The following is a 16,899-nucleotide window of genomic DNA, read 5'->3' as shown; positions in this document are numbered from 1 at the left end:
TATATATATACATGTATGTATGCATATATGTATGCACGCATGTATGCATATATATGTATGTATGTATGTAAGTATTTATGTATGTATGTATGTATGTATATATGGATATACATGCATGCATGCATGCTTACTATATATGTATATATATATATGTGTGTATATGTATATACATGCATGCATGCTTACTTATACATACATATATATATATATATATTTGCTGTGATGTATCACCTAATTTATTTTCTGTTTCGGATCCTCTCACAGAGCCACATGTACCTGGTTATGGAGGAATGCGAAGGCGGTGAGCTCTTGAAATACTGCAAGGACGGTCCTCTACCTGTTCGTACCTACGTTTGTATTCTTCACCAAGTATGTTCAGAACTGTTTAGGCTTACTGTATAATCTATCACAATTCATGCTTTCGGTAAAATGGGACACTTATGGGACAGATCTATGTATGTATATTTCATCAGGTATCACCATTTGACAGCTGCCACAGTACTCCAGTTGTCATAGCTGGTTCGGATATCTGACAAGCAGTTTGCGGTTTCATTACAACAATATATTCTCAAAGTATTAAAATTGTTGTTGAGAAGTAGTTCTACACATTGGAAGGTTATATTTGGAATATCCATATTGTGAGTAGTATAGTTCTCCAATCTGCCCAAGTAGTTGTCTTCGATAGTGAAATATCATACATCTGGACAAATATGTAGCTACATTTTAAAGTACACATATCTACAACACCTCCTTACTAGTACTGATACACATACAAGTAATTGTCGAATCCATGTTACTCAGCATCGTACACATGCTATAGGGTATAAATATGAATCGTGAATTGAAAGATGTAAACTAGTATCTCAAAAATGTATGGGAACTAGGATTGTAATTCAATTATTGTATCGCACTTCCACGATATGTATTTCTTTTGAAATCTTGGAGACGCGCAGTGAATTCTGGTTTTCAAAATTTCCAATCGCTTTGCAGTCCTAAATTCAGGCCAAATATACACAATCAAACACGACCCGGTTTCATACTCAATTCGGTTATACTGTATGCGATTTTTCACTACGCTGCCATCCTCTGCTTCAAGTCACTTGACAGTCACCAATCTTCACTGCAGATTTATTTGTTGCTTCTTTATCTGCATGTGCCTATCGAAGTTCAACGCTAGAGAACAGTACATTTGGGAACAAGGCTTGCTCATAAAAATATTTTGTCTCTTAATCTTGACATGGACTGACATGACATGCGCAGATGTTTGAAGGGCTTCGATATCTACATGAAATTGGAATAGTCCACCGAGATATCAAACCATCGAATCTTCTGGTAACAAGCTCAGATCTGGCAAACGCTGACTTAAAGGTGTGCATGCGTATATCTGAGTGCGCAATTCTGGATTCTGAATGCGTTTCTGTATGGTAAATTCTTGTATATAGATAATTATATTATATATCAGCTTTTATAAGACAGCTTCACATTCGTTAGTGATTCAAGTCACTGTCGTAAATCATATTTTATACGTATATATAGTACGTAGATATCTATCATATGTTCATATGGATTTGAGCTACGGCATGGTTTCCGTTGTGGCGTTGGGGTGATTTTGGCATGTGCTAGACTAGCGCGTCGGTTGCTTAGCCATTTGCTGCAAACCTTTGAAACTTTTTCTACTGTACTGCACATATAGAGATACATTTCCCCTACTGCGCTGCAGTTGGTGAATGGATCCTTTTACTATCTGGCTGCGAACTAGGCATTGCTTGACTACCTACCTGCAATTGCCCTAGCTATCGGTTGATGTTGAAGTGTATGTCAGCATATTGAAATAGCTAAATGCAGCCTTCAGAGCAAGCTACCACCTGTTCAACCTCAGCTTCCATTTATTTGTGTTCTATGATATACTCTGCTACTTTTGGTAAACTCTCAGGGGCGTAGGCATCTATGTGAATCGATTGCTTTAGCAAAAAGGTTTGGATATTAACATGCTCATTTCGTTTACGTACAGATCGTGGACTTCGGATTTTCTAAGTTTGTGCGGCCATCAGAGAGACTGAACGATACAGTCGGTACACTGAAGTACAACGCACCGGAGATTATCAACACAGACGTCGCTTACGGCAAACCAGTGGATATGTGGTGAGTAAAACTGTCGAAAATTATGAGCTATCAATTTTTTTTATGATATGAACGTATATTAGGATAAAGTGTACTTTGCGGATACATATATACACACACACATATATATATATATATATGTATATATATATATATAGCATTTGTATATAAACAGATATATGTGTGTACCTGATATTTTGTATAATTCACATAAAATACAAGTGTATACATGTATGTGTGAGCAGGCGAGCAAAGATGTATACATACACTTATTTCATATTTGCCATGCCTATAAATATATATTTCTATTCCTATTTCATATATGTACATGTACATGTGTCATGCTACGTATATACGCAAGTACAGAAACTTCTAAATTGATATAACAATGTGTGTTTAAATACAACGATACTTTAATGTGGTGTCCATTTCAATACCTGCAAACTTATACGCATGCAACAAATTGCCATTTATACGTATGCATATTAATGGTATATCTATCCATTTCGAAGCACAGTTCTGTATCCTTAAAGTAGACTTGATATACACATTTGCGAACATATGGTTGCATACAAATGTCTGCTTGTAGATAACACGCCGCTTACGGAATGACTCGGAGCACCCTCCTTTGCTGATCAAAATAATATGTTCATTTTAATCTGGTTTAAATAGCAGGATTGTTGCTTACACAAATGATACCCAAAATGGCCCTTACAATACATCTACAAAACATAAGATTTTATTTTTTATAACTTTTTATCTCGATATCATTAACCCTGATGATGTATATGTGTCACTATATTTTAAGGTAGTACGCATTGTACTGAACGACTGTGCCTCATGATTTGCTGATCTCTACCTTGATGCCATAGGAGTGCTGGTATAATATGCTACATATGTATGACCGGTCAGTTCCCATTCATTGCCCAATCAGAGGATGAACTGGTAAACGCTATATGCCGTGGCAGGTGTGTATTTTTTAGTGATGACAGCTTTCTTCAATTGTCGGTCTGGTATTGGCTGGCCCAGGAGTTTGGAATCGTATACAAAACTACCTGTTATATTGAATGCCTCTTCTGTGAGGCTGCGAGACTGATTCTTCATGCATAAGTGTCTAATTGTCAGTGTCTATGACTGATTCGAAAAAACAGCGACTACCGAGATGTATACTTTACTTAGTGATCTCGAGTGCTTCACAGATTTCAATGTGACCATGCACGTGGACAAAATTGCGTTTCATTGCACGCACGTCTATTTTTTGTTTGCCTGTGCGTGACCGTCAGGCTGCGCACGTAACTTCGTTCTACAACGTGTACTATCACTCTGCTGCAAGTACTAGTGAGCCCAAAATGCTGTCAAGGCCTTTTGCCGTGACTGATTAATTCAATAAGCGGTTTTGGACATTCCTTATTTTCTTGATGCTCAATAATCGCTAACTCGGATATGATAACTTCGTGCACACTATCGCAGGTTACAATATCACTAAGGTTCCAATTCTCACTCTACAGTTGGTACTCCGAAATATATCGAAGTTGCTCCACATAAATGTGGATATACTTCACCCCTATTACCAGAGTGAATGTACTCCCCATGTATTCGGCTGATTCCACACCCACACTCAACTGAATGTAACCTGCGCTATATTGACTTTACTCCACACTGTACTGGATGTACTCCAATGAGTGCATATGAACATATCCATGCTCACTATTGGTCGTTTCTCCTGCGATAGGTTTGATGAGGAGAACCGGGAGTACAGAGCTTTACCAGATGAAGCGAAATCCCTAATACGCAGTTGCCTGCGGGTGTCAGCGAAAACGGTAAGATTTGAAATATTCTGTCTTAGCTATACCGGAGCTCATACGAATATATTTATATACATACATACATATATATACATATACATACACACACACACACACATACATATATATTACATATCTAGATAGATATATATATATATATATATATATATAATAAATGTATATATGTATATATGTATATATTTATATATATATATGTGTGTGTGGTGGGTGGGTGCATGCATGCATGCATGCATGCATGCAAATATATACATACATACATACATACATATATATATATATATATATATATATGCATGTATGCTGTATGTATGTATGTATGTATGTATGCATGTATGTTTGTATTTATGTATGTATGTATGTATGTATGTATCTACATGTATACGTGTATATGTGAACAAGTAGTATATATATATATATATATATATATACATAAATATATACACTCACACACACATATAGATATAGTTTAGGTAATTGAACCTATATATTTACTCATTCTTCTCATCCTGGATGAAATTTGACCCTATTAGCGCCCAACCGCCGAGGAAGTGCTACGTGGGGACTTTTTCAAACTTTACGAAGAAGACTTGATGCAAATGAACCTCGGCCACGAACTGTCAACTTTGGGGGTGGGTGGGATCAAACCAATCGCAGAGAATGATTCTGTAGCTGAAGACACCACACCAGAGACCAATGACTCAATAGCTGATGGTGAGGAAACAAGTGCCAAGAAGAGGTAGCAGTTAAAGACATGAGGGCATGTGGTCCTGATCGATCTGCTGTGGAGCCGACAGACACCTACTAAGTTAAAGACGGAGTAAAGTAGATGGGTATGTATGGCTGTGGTGGGCTATTGCGGCCAGACAGGATCGGAAAGCACAAATAGAGGTAGTAATGCAGGCGTGGGTATGCGACCGGTAATGATATATTGAAGAAGCGTTAAGCACCTGCTAGCATACAGAAGTGTATCTGTAGGGCGAGTGAGTGGGGTCCTCAATGAGTTGTATTGAAGAGCCAGGCATCCATTTGCTTGAAGCGAAGATCCAACTGAGATGGAGAGTGCTTATGTTCTGCAGTTATAGGTGTTAAAAACACAGACAATATTAACATCTGACGTTGAGGAGGCGACACTTATACGAAGATAGAGATGAGTCTCAAGAAGTGTGTGTGTAGCGTGAGAATAGCCATACGAGAGGACACGACATTTCTAGGCCAGCCATCAGAACTCTTGGTGATATGCCGCGGGACACCTTTGGGTTTACATGGCCGGGAAACACTGACGGGGGTCAGATGTGTGACGAATGATTGCTGAAGGAGAATTGGGATATCTTTCGAATGAGAGTCGATTGAAGGGCGAGAGGATACAATTTGGATCTTGAGTGAGGGATGTGAGTTTGATGTTGTTGTCGAGATGGAAATACAGCATTTTGTATTTACAGTCTTAGTGTACAATCTAACATCGGGTACAACAGTTAGCGATGAGTAGTAGGCAAGGGTATACAGTGCTAAGGTTTATACTAGTAATATATAGAACACAGAAGGCACCAAGTCGAAATAGCAGGGAGACGTGCGATATCAATCGGAGACGTGGGCGGAAAGGAAAATGATGGATTTACGGATAGTATGTACCGTATCAGTGTGTAATGTCGACAGAAGGGATAATAATACAAATATGAATAGTATGCACATTATCAATGTGGAATGTCGGCAGAAAGGGGATACTTCGTCAGATTGTACTGAGGATAAGTGAAAAAGTATCAAGTGATATATAGTTAAAACAAAAAGAGATTTAAACAAGGTATTTAGTAGAGCTTTCTCTCATTCAGGATATCACGTTGGCTATAAGAGATGACTGGCGGTGAAGGGGGTGTAGGTAGGTACAATACATAATTGATTCGAATTTGTCAGCAATTCGCAACGCGACAGCAGATAGAAGATAAGCTCGAAGAGTCAATTCGCCAATGAAAATATATACGAAACTTGCGACGATTGTGAGTACACTGTTTTTTATTCAGCATAGAGGACTGTGCCGCAGCCATAAGTATCACAGGGCCCAGGCATTGGGTAGAAAACCATTTCAATTTCTGTAGATGCTCTGTAAGTGTCTGTTCCTGAAATGCGTATGCAATCTGGTTGGCACATGTTTTGGCGGATCTAAATGTCTATCTGATGAAAATGAACAATACAAGCAATAGTGCGTGCACCTTTATTGCTGGGAGATATATTGAATTGCATATTTGATGCTAAAACAACCGATACCAGTCTTGACCTTTCAAATATAGCCCCAGTGATCGAAAGTGGGTTATCTCAGTCTTCAACTCAGGACACAGTCACGCCAATACATACTCGGCTTGTTTGAGTTGGTCATGTGTATGACATTACACTTACTCGATATATCTTAATGCTTTGGTTTCTAATGAATCAAAATAATCCCTGGGAAAACTCTTGTCCAACAGTCTCGATGGAAAAGACGACTTATCGACTACTCCTGAAGAAGTCGTATATTTAACTATAATCTCGCATCTCATCACCAACTCGGAAGTTGTCAATGACAGCACTTTCACTGGCGACCTGACCACTTACGCTACATAGTCTAAATCTACCATGACTTCCCAATTGACTTGAGATGCGTGCCGAGTGCTTGAAAACGTATGTCTGGCTTCTACATACACTTGACCGGTTTCCCCATGCAGCATGTGCGCTTATTTTCTACTTATATCTGTCTTGGATAGCTGGATATACTCTACTCGATTTGCAATACATGCTGGACGATAACCACTCGAATACTACTATTTGCTCTTTAACCGGCGTACCGAGATTAAATTGGCCATCAGTTCGTTGACGAATATGAGCTGTCGTGCTGAACAGGATCGTTTCATGAATGTGAATGAAATTTCAGCATTGGGGCAACAACGTTATTAGTATAATTTACGTACATAAGAAATTATATATAGAATTAGCACGTCGGACACAGCCATGGAAAATCCTCATCCGGTTCCACCGTTATTTCCATGCACTGCCAGTGGAACCATGTTTCGCAAATATCGCACGATATCCAATTAGGGTCCTGCAATTTTGACATACAATTACAAGTATTCAGGGTCTGGGTATACATTAGATTATAGTACAAATGATACATTTTCGATCCACAAACATTCTGCGGGATTGCCCAGGTTCAATCTGGAATATGGCACTCAATATACCAAACACGCATTCAGCATTAATAATTCACTTCAAAAAAGGGAATGCAAGTAGTTGAAGAAATAAATATTGGTCGAATTTTCACATTCAGGCTGGTGTCCCATTTATGATTGGATTCTATACATACATGGCGCACGTTGCGTACACACATGGTAGTAATTCGCAAATACTAGCAGCCACATGAAAATAAAATTAGGAAGCTTATGTGTTGGGGAAGTACACGTCGAAGGGATTCAAGTGCGTTTGTGCGTCCAATACCTGATACACAATAATTTTGAGAATCAGTTACTTGTGTCCCTTGTGCCGTCTGATAAGTAATCATATAATTCCGCAATAACACCGGTGGCTGTACAAAGCTGAAAGTGGAAAGGCATGCAACAACCAAAGCGTCCAGGCTCGCCCAAACAATGCATGCGAATTAACAGAGGAGAAATTTAAACAGACAAAGCGTCCAGGCTCACCCAAACAATGCATGCTAATTAACAGAGGAGAAATTTAAACAGACAAAGCATCCAGGCTCACCCAATCAATGCATGCGAAATAATAGAGGCCGCGATCCATTTTGCTCTCTGCAATGAAAAGTACTATACCATACCGTAGTATTGCTGCCACGGCATATGCATGCCTCATCGTATTCCAATAGATCATTTTCTGTGTACATTTCTGCACTACTGCTATATGTCATATCAGCGGCTGCATAGCCTGCCTTGTTTGTTTTTGCCTCTGTTGCCTGATGGCGATTAAAATATGATTTTGATACAAATTCAGCGGCATTATCATGTGTGTCGTTTAGATTTTTGTGTGTTTTCTAACGACAATATACGGATGGAAAATGCAGTAGACAATAATCAAGTGTCGGTGATTCGTTAAGCGCATTGAGTATGCAAGCACAGAAAATTCTTGCCAAGACAATATTTTGAATTTCTAAAGTCTTGAAATGACATGCTACGACGTTGGAGTTGCCCGGTGTTGGTCCACTGAAAAGTCATCCTTTTCGATACAGCGTTACGACAGCAAAAGTCATAAGTTGTACATAATTGGTCTTGCGCACATACACTCATAGCTTGTTGAGGATTTATTGAGTAGGTACTAGTGTACCCAATTGAGACTGCTAGCAATGTGTTCAATTGAAGATACGATGCCAGTTGGAAAGTCAACAGAGCAGCAAAATGTAAACCTTTAAACAAAAGCTATACCAGCAATACACATTTACTGGAGAGAAAACAGGCAAATGTACGAGAGACTATAGTTTACCTTTGGTGCGCTTTTTACGTCCTTCTCTTTACTTTCGCTCTTTCTTTCCGGCTTTGTGGTTGTTTTGGATTTCTTCGGTCTATCTGTTAATTTATTCAACAAACTAGTGGTAGCCTTGCGTTTCATCACTTTCTCTGTCTGCCAAATTCGAAGCGCATAAAATTGAAAAGAAAATATATCTTCAATGTCTATTTGTGACCGGTTTGATGCTACGACACACCCGTGGCTAAACTACGACAACACATAATCGCGACAACCGGAAAATAGTGAACGAATGAATGAGAAAACACGAATACTAATAGTCAGCAAGTTATTTGTGATGGTAGATGCCCTCGCCCGCCATCCACACACTTGAAAGTTGGGAAGTTCACCTTTTATGACATCCAAACGTAATACGACCGCATACTACTTTACAGAAACCCGTTACAACGGATTGTACCCACATATGATAGTTGTGAGAGCCACCTTGAATGACAACTGGAGATTGAGGTGAACACATTTCCCGAGAGGACTCATCTTTCACTACAATCAAATGATGGCACACGAACCTCCTTCTGGTCCCTTCTCTTCAGTTCGATCTCCTTTTGTTCTTCCTGCTTAACCTTTTCCAATCTTTTGGCCCTCACTTGTATCCTCCTGCTGTGTTTCTTTGCTAGTTGCTTTCTAAGCTCTTCAATCCTGGCATCTATAGTGTCTATCGAAATTAAGGGTATTAATAGGGATAACGCTGCAGATTCTGACTGCTTATAGAACAAACCACGATACTGTGCATTGTGCTCTATGATGAACAAGTAGAGTTCATTTGAACTAGTTATGGAGCAGGTACAGACACTCTGCCTCGCTCTACATCGTGAAAGCATGTATAAACGTTTGCTCGACGGCTGGACCGTGATTATCATACCATGAATATCCAAGTGCGTTGACACAATGAACGCAATCATTTAAGGTGTTAGGAAAAGCCCTAAACATTAAACCCGAAAGTATTCAGTGGCCACGTAAGCTCCAGCCCACAGACAGTGCCAACAGCCATCGATGATCGCAACACGCCGCAACTTCTACAACCCACTAACTGCATCATGTATGCTCTCCAATACGCTCACAGAACAGCAGAATCATTACACACCCAGTATGGGACTCACAAGCCAGTGTTATTCTCGCAACTAAACGAACGCTCTTAGTATACTCACTGGACATTCGGACACCACACAACCAATTAGATACACACCACATCTGCGAATATAGACAGACAGGCATGCCGTAGACGGCCATATGTCTCCCATGACTTACCGATATCGTTGGCTTCCAAAAGTGTGTCTGTATTGTCCGCATCTGCGTCTGTGTCTGATTCTGATGTGAAGGGCTCGTCACAATCCGTTTCGTATGCAGCTAGTATGGCTAATTTGTTCCTCCTCTTGAGATCCTTCGCTCTCTTCTGCAAGGTGAAAATTATATACACCATATGAGCATAATATTGCCAGGTGTGGTCTATTTACCCCGTGCATAGAACATACTCAACAGTCTACTACACCCATCATACTTAGAGACACAACCATGAAGCGGTTGAAGAAAAAAGTCAACATGCAGTATCCCTCCCCTATTCTCACGTGGAGGGCATACGACTCGCACAGACCCACTGTTTATTGTAGCGTGTGGATTGTACTGGGATGTGGTAGAAACTCAAACGTAGTAAGAACCCATGAAAAAGAGATAATAAGAAGCAACCGAATGAAAGAGATAGAACTTATGCATTTGACGAACATATTTACTCGTTCATCTGCTGTTTGATACATTCAACGTCATGGCCAGCCATCCTTCCATGGTGAGCTCTGTTAACCGTATTAAGGTTTGCATTTCAAAGAACTCTATAGATCCGTGGTTGAAATAGGAACTTGGGCACAATGATATACTAGCGGTATAGGACATGGGGATTTTGTCCCCCTACACATTGATACTCAAATCCACCATCCTATATATAGTCACGACGCACCAATAACTACATCCAGGGATAAAGATAAACAAACTGACCAGCTGTGGTGCCTCATCTACCGCAATAAATACTTTTCAGTCAGACATATGTGTTATAGCATTTGCCACAACGCATATCACAAGTTCCAGATGATGTAGAACAGCTTGCAACGATCTCACATGTCAAAGGCTCAAACTTCAATGTGACTCTAAGATAGTGCATACGTGAGGACTCTTAGTGTGACAGCTAAAAACGCATACCATGTCATCCGCGGTTGCTTTCTTCGTAGGCTTTGTACTCGCAGGTTTAGGCCCTACTGTGGGGTTCGGCAATTCAATGCGTTGCCAGATATCTTCTGGTATACCGTATCTAAGGGAGTTGAGAAGATTCAAAATTTGATTTTCGCGCTGGCTACAATCAACATGATCCATTGCAGTACACTCGGACAAAGACAATTGAAGGCGTAACCTGACACTCTAAAGTATGAATCAGGGCGGATGCCTGAACGAATCAGAAAGTGCGGTACGGATCAGAATTTTCCCACATAAACTGTAAGCTGGTACAGCTATATGCCAACTATGATACAGGTGATTTCTTTCATTACGAAGCTCTCCACATAATTTATTGTATTATTGATACATCTTTGTTTCTCTATTCTTACAGCAGCATTTACACGACTTGGTTTTCAATGGTGATTTTTGCCTGAGCATACATGAACTTTTTAACAACAAGGCTTTATCGCGATTGGCTTATGCCCCAGTATAAACAAATTGTGGAACAACGATAACTCAACGTACTTCTGCCTGTTAGCCTCTAACCGCACGGCAACCTCCGCACCCGTCACTTTATCTGTGGAGCGAACACAAGGCATATAGAGAAACTGTGAGCTATTAGCGTCTAGAAATAAGACAAACAATACATTAATGAATGATTATCTATGCACAAACAGTGTCATGCGAAATTAGCAAATGATTATAGCGTGTTCTGAAATATTGTCGAACGTATTATAGAAAAAACTTATGTTGAGTGTTATATAAAAATTTATTAAAATCATTGAAACAACAGAGAAAAAAATATTAAGGCCAATAAAGTGCAGATACTAACATGAGAGAATCTAGCAGAAGTGCAGATACTAACATGAGAGAATCTAACAGAAGTGCAAGATAAACTCGTTCAGGACATGTAGTAAACAAGTATAAAAAACAACATGAATACGTCCCTCAAAGAAAGAGTGTGGACAGTGCAGTCTAAGATCAACGAGACATATCCGAATTGAAAAACGAAGTAAGTTGTTTCAGAGCGAAAACTACATGGGTTGATGCAATGATAGCGAGACTACGAATATTATTAGTGATCTCCGAATACTTGATGCCCACTCTCACTAAACTTTCGCTAGTATAAGTCACTTAAATCATTGCAAATGTTTAGCGTATTGATGTTCAATGCCCTGCGATTCAGTAATAACACACTGGACTGCAACCACACAAGACTACCTAACTTAAACATTAAATACTTTTCAGCATATCTACGCATACTCCAAGATTACTTCAAAGACGAAAGTGCTTTACACAATGACAACATCACGCAAATACATTGAGCTAAAGATAATCTACTAGTTACAGGTTCAAGCTACCCAAGCGCAATGACGAATGTTATTGCGAGTATGTTAACGGAAACAACGCACACAGTGGGACAGCTCTGCCCATCTCAGGGTTCGTGTAATAAAACTGATCGGGTAGGATCCCCGAACATACCCCGCGGACAGTCAGATTCGAAATCGCATATCAAATACACCGTAGAAGACTGTTTCGACGCACCAATACAATACAAATATGCTTCTGGACCACAACACTACCTCCAGTATTGATGATGCATTTGTTTTTCCGTTTCACTCCTGGGCCCACAATCTTCTCGTTCACGGCCCGCACCAGGTCGGGATCGATATGCAGACCCGAAAATTCTGAGAGTAAGCGTAAAGAGCCAGTAGGTTATACTGAGACGAAGCTAACCAGAAAAATCATATTGTCTCATACAAAAATATGTCTTTAGACTCGTGCACATTCCGCCAGTTGCTTGCATACGATTTTCATTCCGTTGGGTGCTATCTGCTTATGCGTGGTCTGTGATGTGCGATTTTTATTCCCAATAGTCTTGAACTGGTCATAAAAGCATATACGTACTGCTACTAAGCAGTTTTATGCAGCAGTTGATCCTTGCATAGAGCTCATTGATACGCCAGTAAATTTACCCACCTGCTATTGCTTGCTGACCCAACAAGCGTTGCGTTTGGTTGTTGAGTTGCGAGGGGGTCTTCCCTTCCAAACAGCTGAGAAATGTTGGAAAAATTTGTAACGTAGGTTTGTGTAGGCATCCAGGAGTTCCTTTTTATGTTTGTATATTTGGGCGTGCGTCTGCACTATCTGACGAGGATATATATGAGATCATATAGGTTCACGTGAGTGCTATTCAATAAATTACGATGATAGTCCGAAAATAGAATAGTTGGATGTTGCTGTTTTATGGGCAACTGCCACAGCATCCTGTCGCATATCGAGGATAGTGTACAGTGGATAATAGTGTACAATGAGACACTCTACTGTCAGATTTCACTGGAGAGTCACATTTTCACAAACGTCGTCACGTGGCTTGTTATATTTTAAAACCAGTGAAACACAGTGTGTACACCTATATATATATATATATATATATATATATATATACATATACAGAGAGAGACACATAAACACAGACATACATATATATATATATATATATATATATATATATATATATATACAATATATAAATATATATATATATATATATATATATATATATATATATATATAATAATAATAATAATAATAGTAATAATAATAATAATAATATATATATATATATATATATAATAAAAATAATAATATATATATATATATATAGGCGCAGATGTATGAGTGCTGTTTATAGTATGCAGAAAATCAGATCATGTTATATACCCGCTATCGGTTATCTCCTTCCATCGACCTATACCAAACTTCATCAGCGCCAGCCGCAAAATCTCAATTTCTTCTCTGGTCCATCCTGAACGGGAGGTAGGTGAATGTCATAATCTTTATTCTTTTACGTAGTCGTTATATTATTATTGATATCGTCAAATTAACGTAGTAGGACAATCGAAATTGATACATCTTTTTCTAGCCGGCTGTAGAAGTACACTGAGGCACAAAAGTGCGAGATAAAAACCTACCTGGTGATAACGTAAAGTTATACAGAGACGGACTATCGCCCGAGAACTCATAGCCCTTTGGCAGGCGTAGCATTTTTCCAGATGCACCTACGTATGCGTATAGGATGCACCTGTGTGAGTGTGAAGATGCACCTATTCGTGCGCTTGCTTATCGTCACCAGATGTATTGTTCGTTTTACCACCAAGTCTGGTGATACAAATATAGCGTAAATCTACTGCGGAGTGCGGAAGAAGGGTCAGGTATGAATAGCACGCACAACAAGAGTACAAGAACTACTGATACAGATGTGGTATATCAGACATGCTAGTTTAAAGTTAAAACTTGAAAAAAATGCATTGTGGAAGATATTGCTTCTTCCCTCTTGTAGTCGGAAAGCATTCACGCTGAGGCGTCGACAAATAGGCATTTATAAAGGAACAAAAAGCTCTAACAAAGAATTTGGCGGCAAAAATATCCCGCGTAAAATACGTCATCAAGAAACCCTACAAAATCCAGATCGTCAGGGTTTTTGGCTCTTGCGGCTTTGTTTTCATGTTTGGACCCCATCACCTGTATGTAGTCTGTACTCTGTAGATATCCTCTCTAGAGTAGAGAGAGGCCTGTACTGACTACTGAGGCTGTACATCGTATGGTGCACTCGCGTATAGAAATCCACCTCGCGACCCCCAAATTTGAAGGATCATAGATCCGAAAATATTTATCCGATCCCGGCGTTAGACACGGCAATCGACTCAGAAATTCCAGGTTCAAATTTTCATATTGGACTCCAAAAAAAAATAGCACCCAAATTTTTGCCGTTTCCCAAATCACGAGTTTTCAGTACTCAACTATATGTTTGTATTCTATACCTCGACTGCAGATGTTTATTTTTTTGTTAGTGGTCAATCTGTATAAACAAAATTAATATCTAATCCTACATATGAATGTTTATTATTAATATTCCATATTGAAGATCATATGAAAAGTGTACCAAAACAATTGGACACAGTGCCGCTAGCTCACTCGATCAGACGCTTTGCCAGAGATTGCTATAGATATATAGACTGCTACTATAAAGGACTCAATTACCACCTTGCTGAGTTTGCCAAGCAGAAATATACCTTTCATCGGAGGGTACCGAAAAATATCTATGCACAACTAACTGGCGAAGGTGCCGATTGATTGCAGAATGATTTTTATCTTTCGATTGATGCAAGAAATAAAGTAAGTGTAAGCTGTAATAATGCTTTCCATGTATTTTTAAAAGTGTGGTGATTTTTTTAAGTTTTCCGGATCAAAGTGAGTGAAAAATGCATGACAAGTAGAATTCGCCGGCACACAAGTATTTAGTCAGACCTGAAATTTTTGCCACACCCAAATTTTGCCTCCTCTTTTTATTGCAGTTTTGGACAGGCCTCATCAAGACAAATCCCGTGACGTCTTCGAAATTTTCATTTTCATTTTTTTTCACACAAAAAAAATCGAGAAAATGCAACTTTTATGAAGCGGTAATATCTATACGTGAGTGCGCACCAAAGCCTGTTTTTTATTTTATTTTTAAAATGGGCTGTAGCCTGTGGTGGAGGACTGGAGGGTGTTCGGCTGTTTTATGTACACTCGGTCCTCGGTCCTCGGTCCTCGGCCCTCCTGTGGCGTGTGGAACTGTGGAATGTGGTGACTGGCGAGTGTGGTTTGTGGCTTTATTGTGTGGAGCGGGTGTGGAACTGGAGTGTGGACAACTGGACGTGGAGTGTGGACATGCGAGTCTGTGAGATTACATATGAAATAAAGTTGAAATGACAAATGTTGAGTATATTTTAAAATAACGTACTCCCCACGTAGAGATAACAATTGTGAGTAGCTCAGAGGAGTACTATCTACTCGGGTGAGTTGGGACTTGGAAGTTGGGAGTTGGGCTGTCAGGCAGTCAGACTCGGGGAAGGGACCTCGGGGCCTCAACCCTCAGGCCCCAGTGTATCCACTTCCAGTTATCCGTATCCAATGTTCATTGTTCCAGACTTCCAGTGTTCCCTTCGTATTCTGAGTGACAGAGTCTTTGACTCTCTGTGTATCTCTGATCTCTCTCACACAGTTCACTAAAATTTACAGTACACACAAACACATCCACAGCAACACATACAAGAAGACCAACAAAACACACAACAAGAGAGAGAGAGAGAAGTAGAAGAGAAGAGAGAGAGAGGGTGAGAGAGAGACTAAGAGAGTGTGTGTACATACGCGAGAGAATTTACTACATAACGACTACTAGCGTAGTCCCCATGTAGTATGTACTCTATTTTTTACTTATTTAGTATGTAGTAGCCTAAAAGTAGTAGGATATGTAGTATATACATGTATTGATTTTAGTGAACAATAGAAGTGTATGTAGAGAGACTGAGACTCTGAGAGAGGGACTCTGAGTCTCCGTGTCTGTGAGTGTATGTAAAAGTTTCCTACTCTCTCTCGAGAGAGAGTAGAAGACTAGAAGCCCTGAGGCCTGAGGGACAGACCGACAGAGAGACTGAGAGAGACTGAGAGACAGAGGGTTTTTAATTTTTTAGAAGTGTGCCGTTTGTTTTGTACTCTGAACTTCTGAAGTCTGAACAACTTTTAAAAAAATCGAAACTTCTGAAGTCTGGATTCAGGATTTTAAAATGGATTAGTATGGAACTCTAAACGGTCTAACCTGATGGGTGATGCGCGGATGACTGATGGACAGTGATGACTGATGGGTCCCGACTCCCGAGTCTACACATTTAGCGTTCTAAATTCTAAACATTCTACATACAATCTACTCTTTTCTAATTACACTCTACAATCTACGCCCAACGGGCCTACGGCATACGCCTAAAGAAGGCTACAACGCTAATTACATATTCTGATATTCGAGAAAGAAAATCCAACATAGGCAATAGGGTTGACCACTGGTGTCCCTGGAAATATAAAATTTGCACAGATATTTTCACATCAACCAGTAGAGGAGCGAAAAATGAGCACTTTGAAATCAAAGTTATCCAGTAACTGACGAGAGAACCACCTATAAAATGTATACCAATATTTCCATTGGTTAATGAGGTACATTTTCGGATACAATCCAATAGTTAGTGAGAGTCGTGATGGAAGTATCGGGGCTCTTATAATAAAAAAGTGATGATGGTCAATGTTGTCATTGTCACGTACCAGTCACGTGAATGTGATTGTTGTGTGTAAAATAGAATGTATTGAATGTATTCATTTTGACAAGAGAGGAATGCGTTATGTGTGGCATCTTTTTATAAATGTATATACTATATATACAATTATA

The 16,899-nt window shown here is 39.4% G+C and overlaps 2 protein-coding genes across 2 annotated transcripts in view; one reads left to right on the top strand and one right to left on the bottom strand.

The window, feature by feature from the left end:
* SARC_00592 (serine/threonine protein kinase) overlaps positions 1 to 5,742 on the top strand; it is a gene marked incomplete at its 5' end in the record, with an annotated part of 16,763 nt that extends 11,021 nt beyond the window's left edge. Inside the window, 5 exons of the mRNA XM_014305690.1 lie at positions 265 to 369; positions 1,261 to 1,368; positions 2,012 to 2,142; positions 3,854 to 3,941; positions 4,478 to 5,742. Of these exons, the coding sequence (XP_014161165.1) occupies positions 265 to 369; positions 1,261 to 1,368; positions 2,012 to 2,142; positions 3,854 to 3,941; positions 4,478 to 4,687 (642 nt within the window). The 3' untranslated portion in view covers positions 4,688 to 5,742. The remainder of the gene's footprint in view (positions 1 to 264; positions 370 to 1,260; positions 1,369 to 2,011; positions 2,143 to 3,853; positions 3,942 to 4,477) is intronic.
* A 196-nt stretch (positions 5,743 to 5,938) lies between these two features.
* Positions 5,939 to 13,980, bottom strand: SARC_00591 (hypothetical protein). The gene is made up of 11 exons (XM_014305689.1): positions 13,616 to 13,980; positions 13,365 to 13,449; positions 12,621 to 12,694; positions 12,224 to 12,328; positions 11,166 to 11,217; positions 10,629 to 10,737; positions 9,690 to 9,834; positions 8,951 to 9,096; positions 8,403 to 8,540; positions 7,744 to 7,878; positions 5,939 to 7,014 (listed from the first exon to the last, which is right to left on the bottom strand). The coding sequence occupies exons 1-11, from the start codon at positions 13,686 to 13,688 to the stop codon at positions 6,904 to 6,906; spliced, it is 1,173 nt and encodes a 390-aa protein (XP_014161164.1). The 5' UTR covers positions 13,689 to 13,980; the 3' UTR covers positions 5,939 to 6,903.
* Between the last annotated feature and the right edge of the window lie 2,919 nt (positions 13,981 to 16,899).

The sequence above is a fragment of the Sphaeroforma arctica genome (genome assembly GCF_001186125.1).
Source record: "Sphaeroforma arctica JP610 unplaced genomic scaffold supercont1.20, whole genome shotgun sequence".
Taxonomy (NCBI): Eukaryota; class Ichthyosporea; order Ichthyophonida; genus Sphaeroforma; species Sphaeroforma arctica.
The sequence above is the reverse complement of the archived record's forward strand: the minus strand, read 5'-3'. Positions and strand labels throughout refer to the sequence as shown.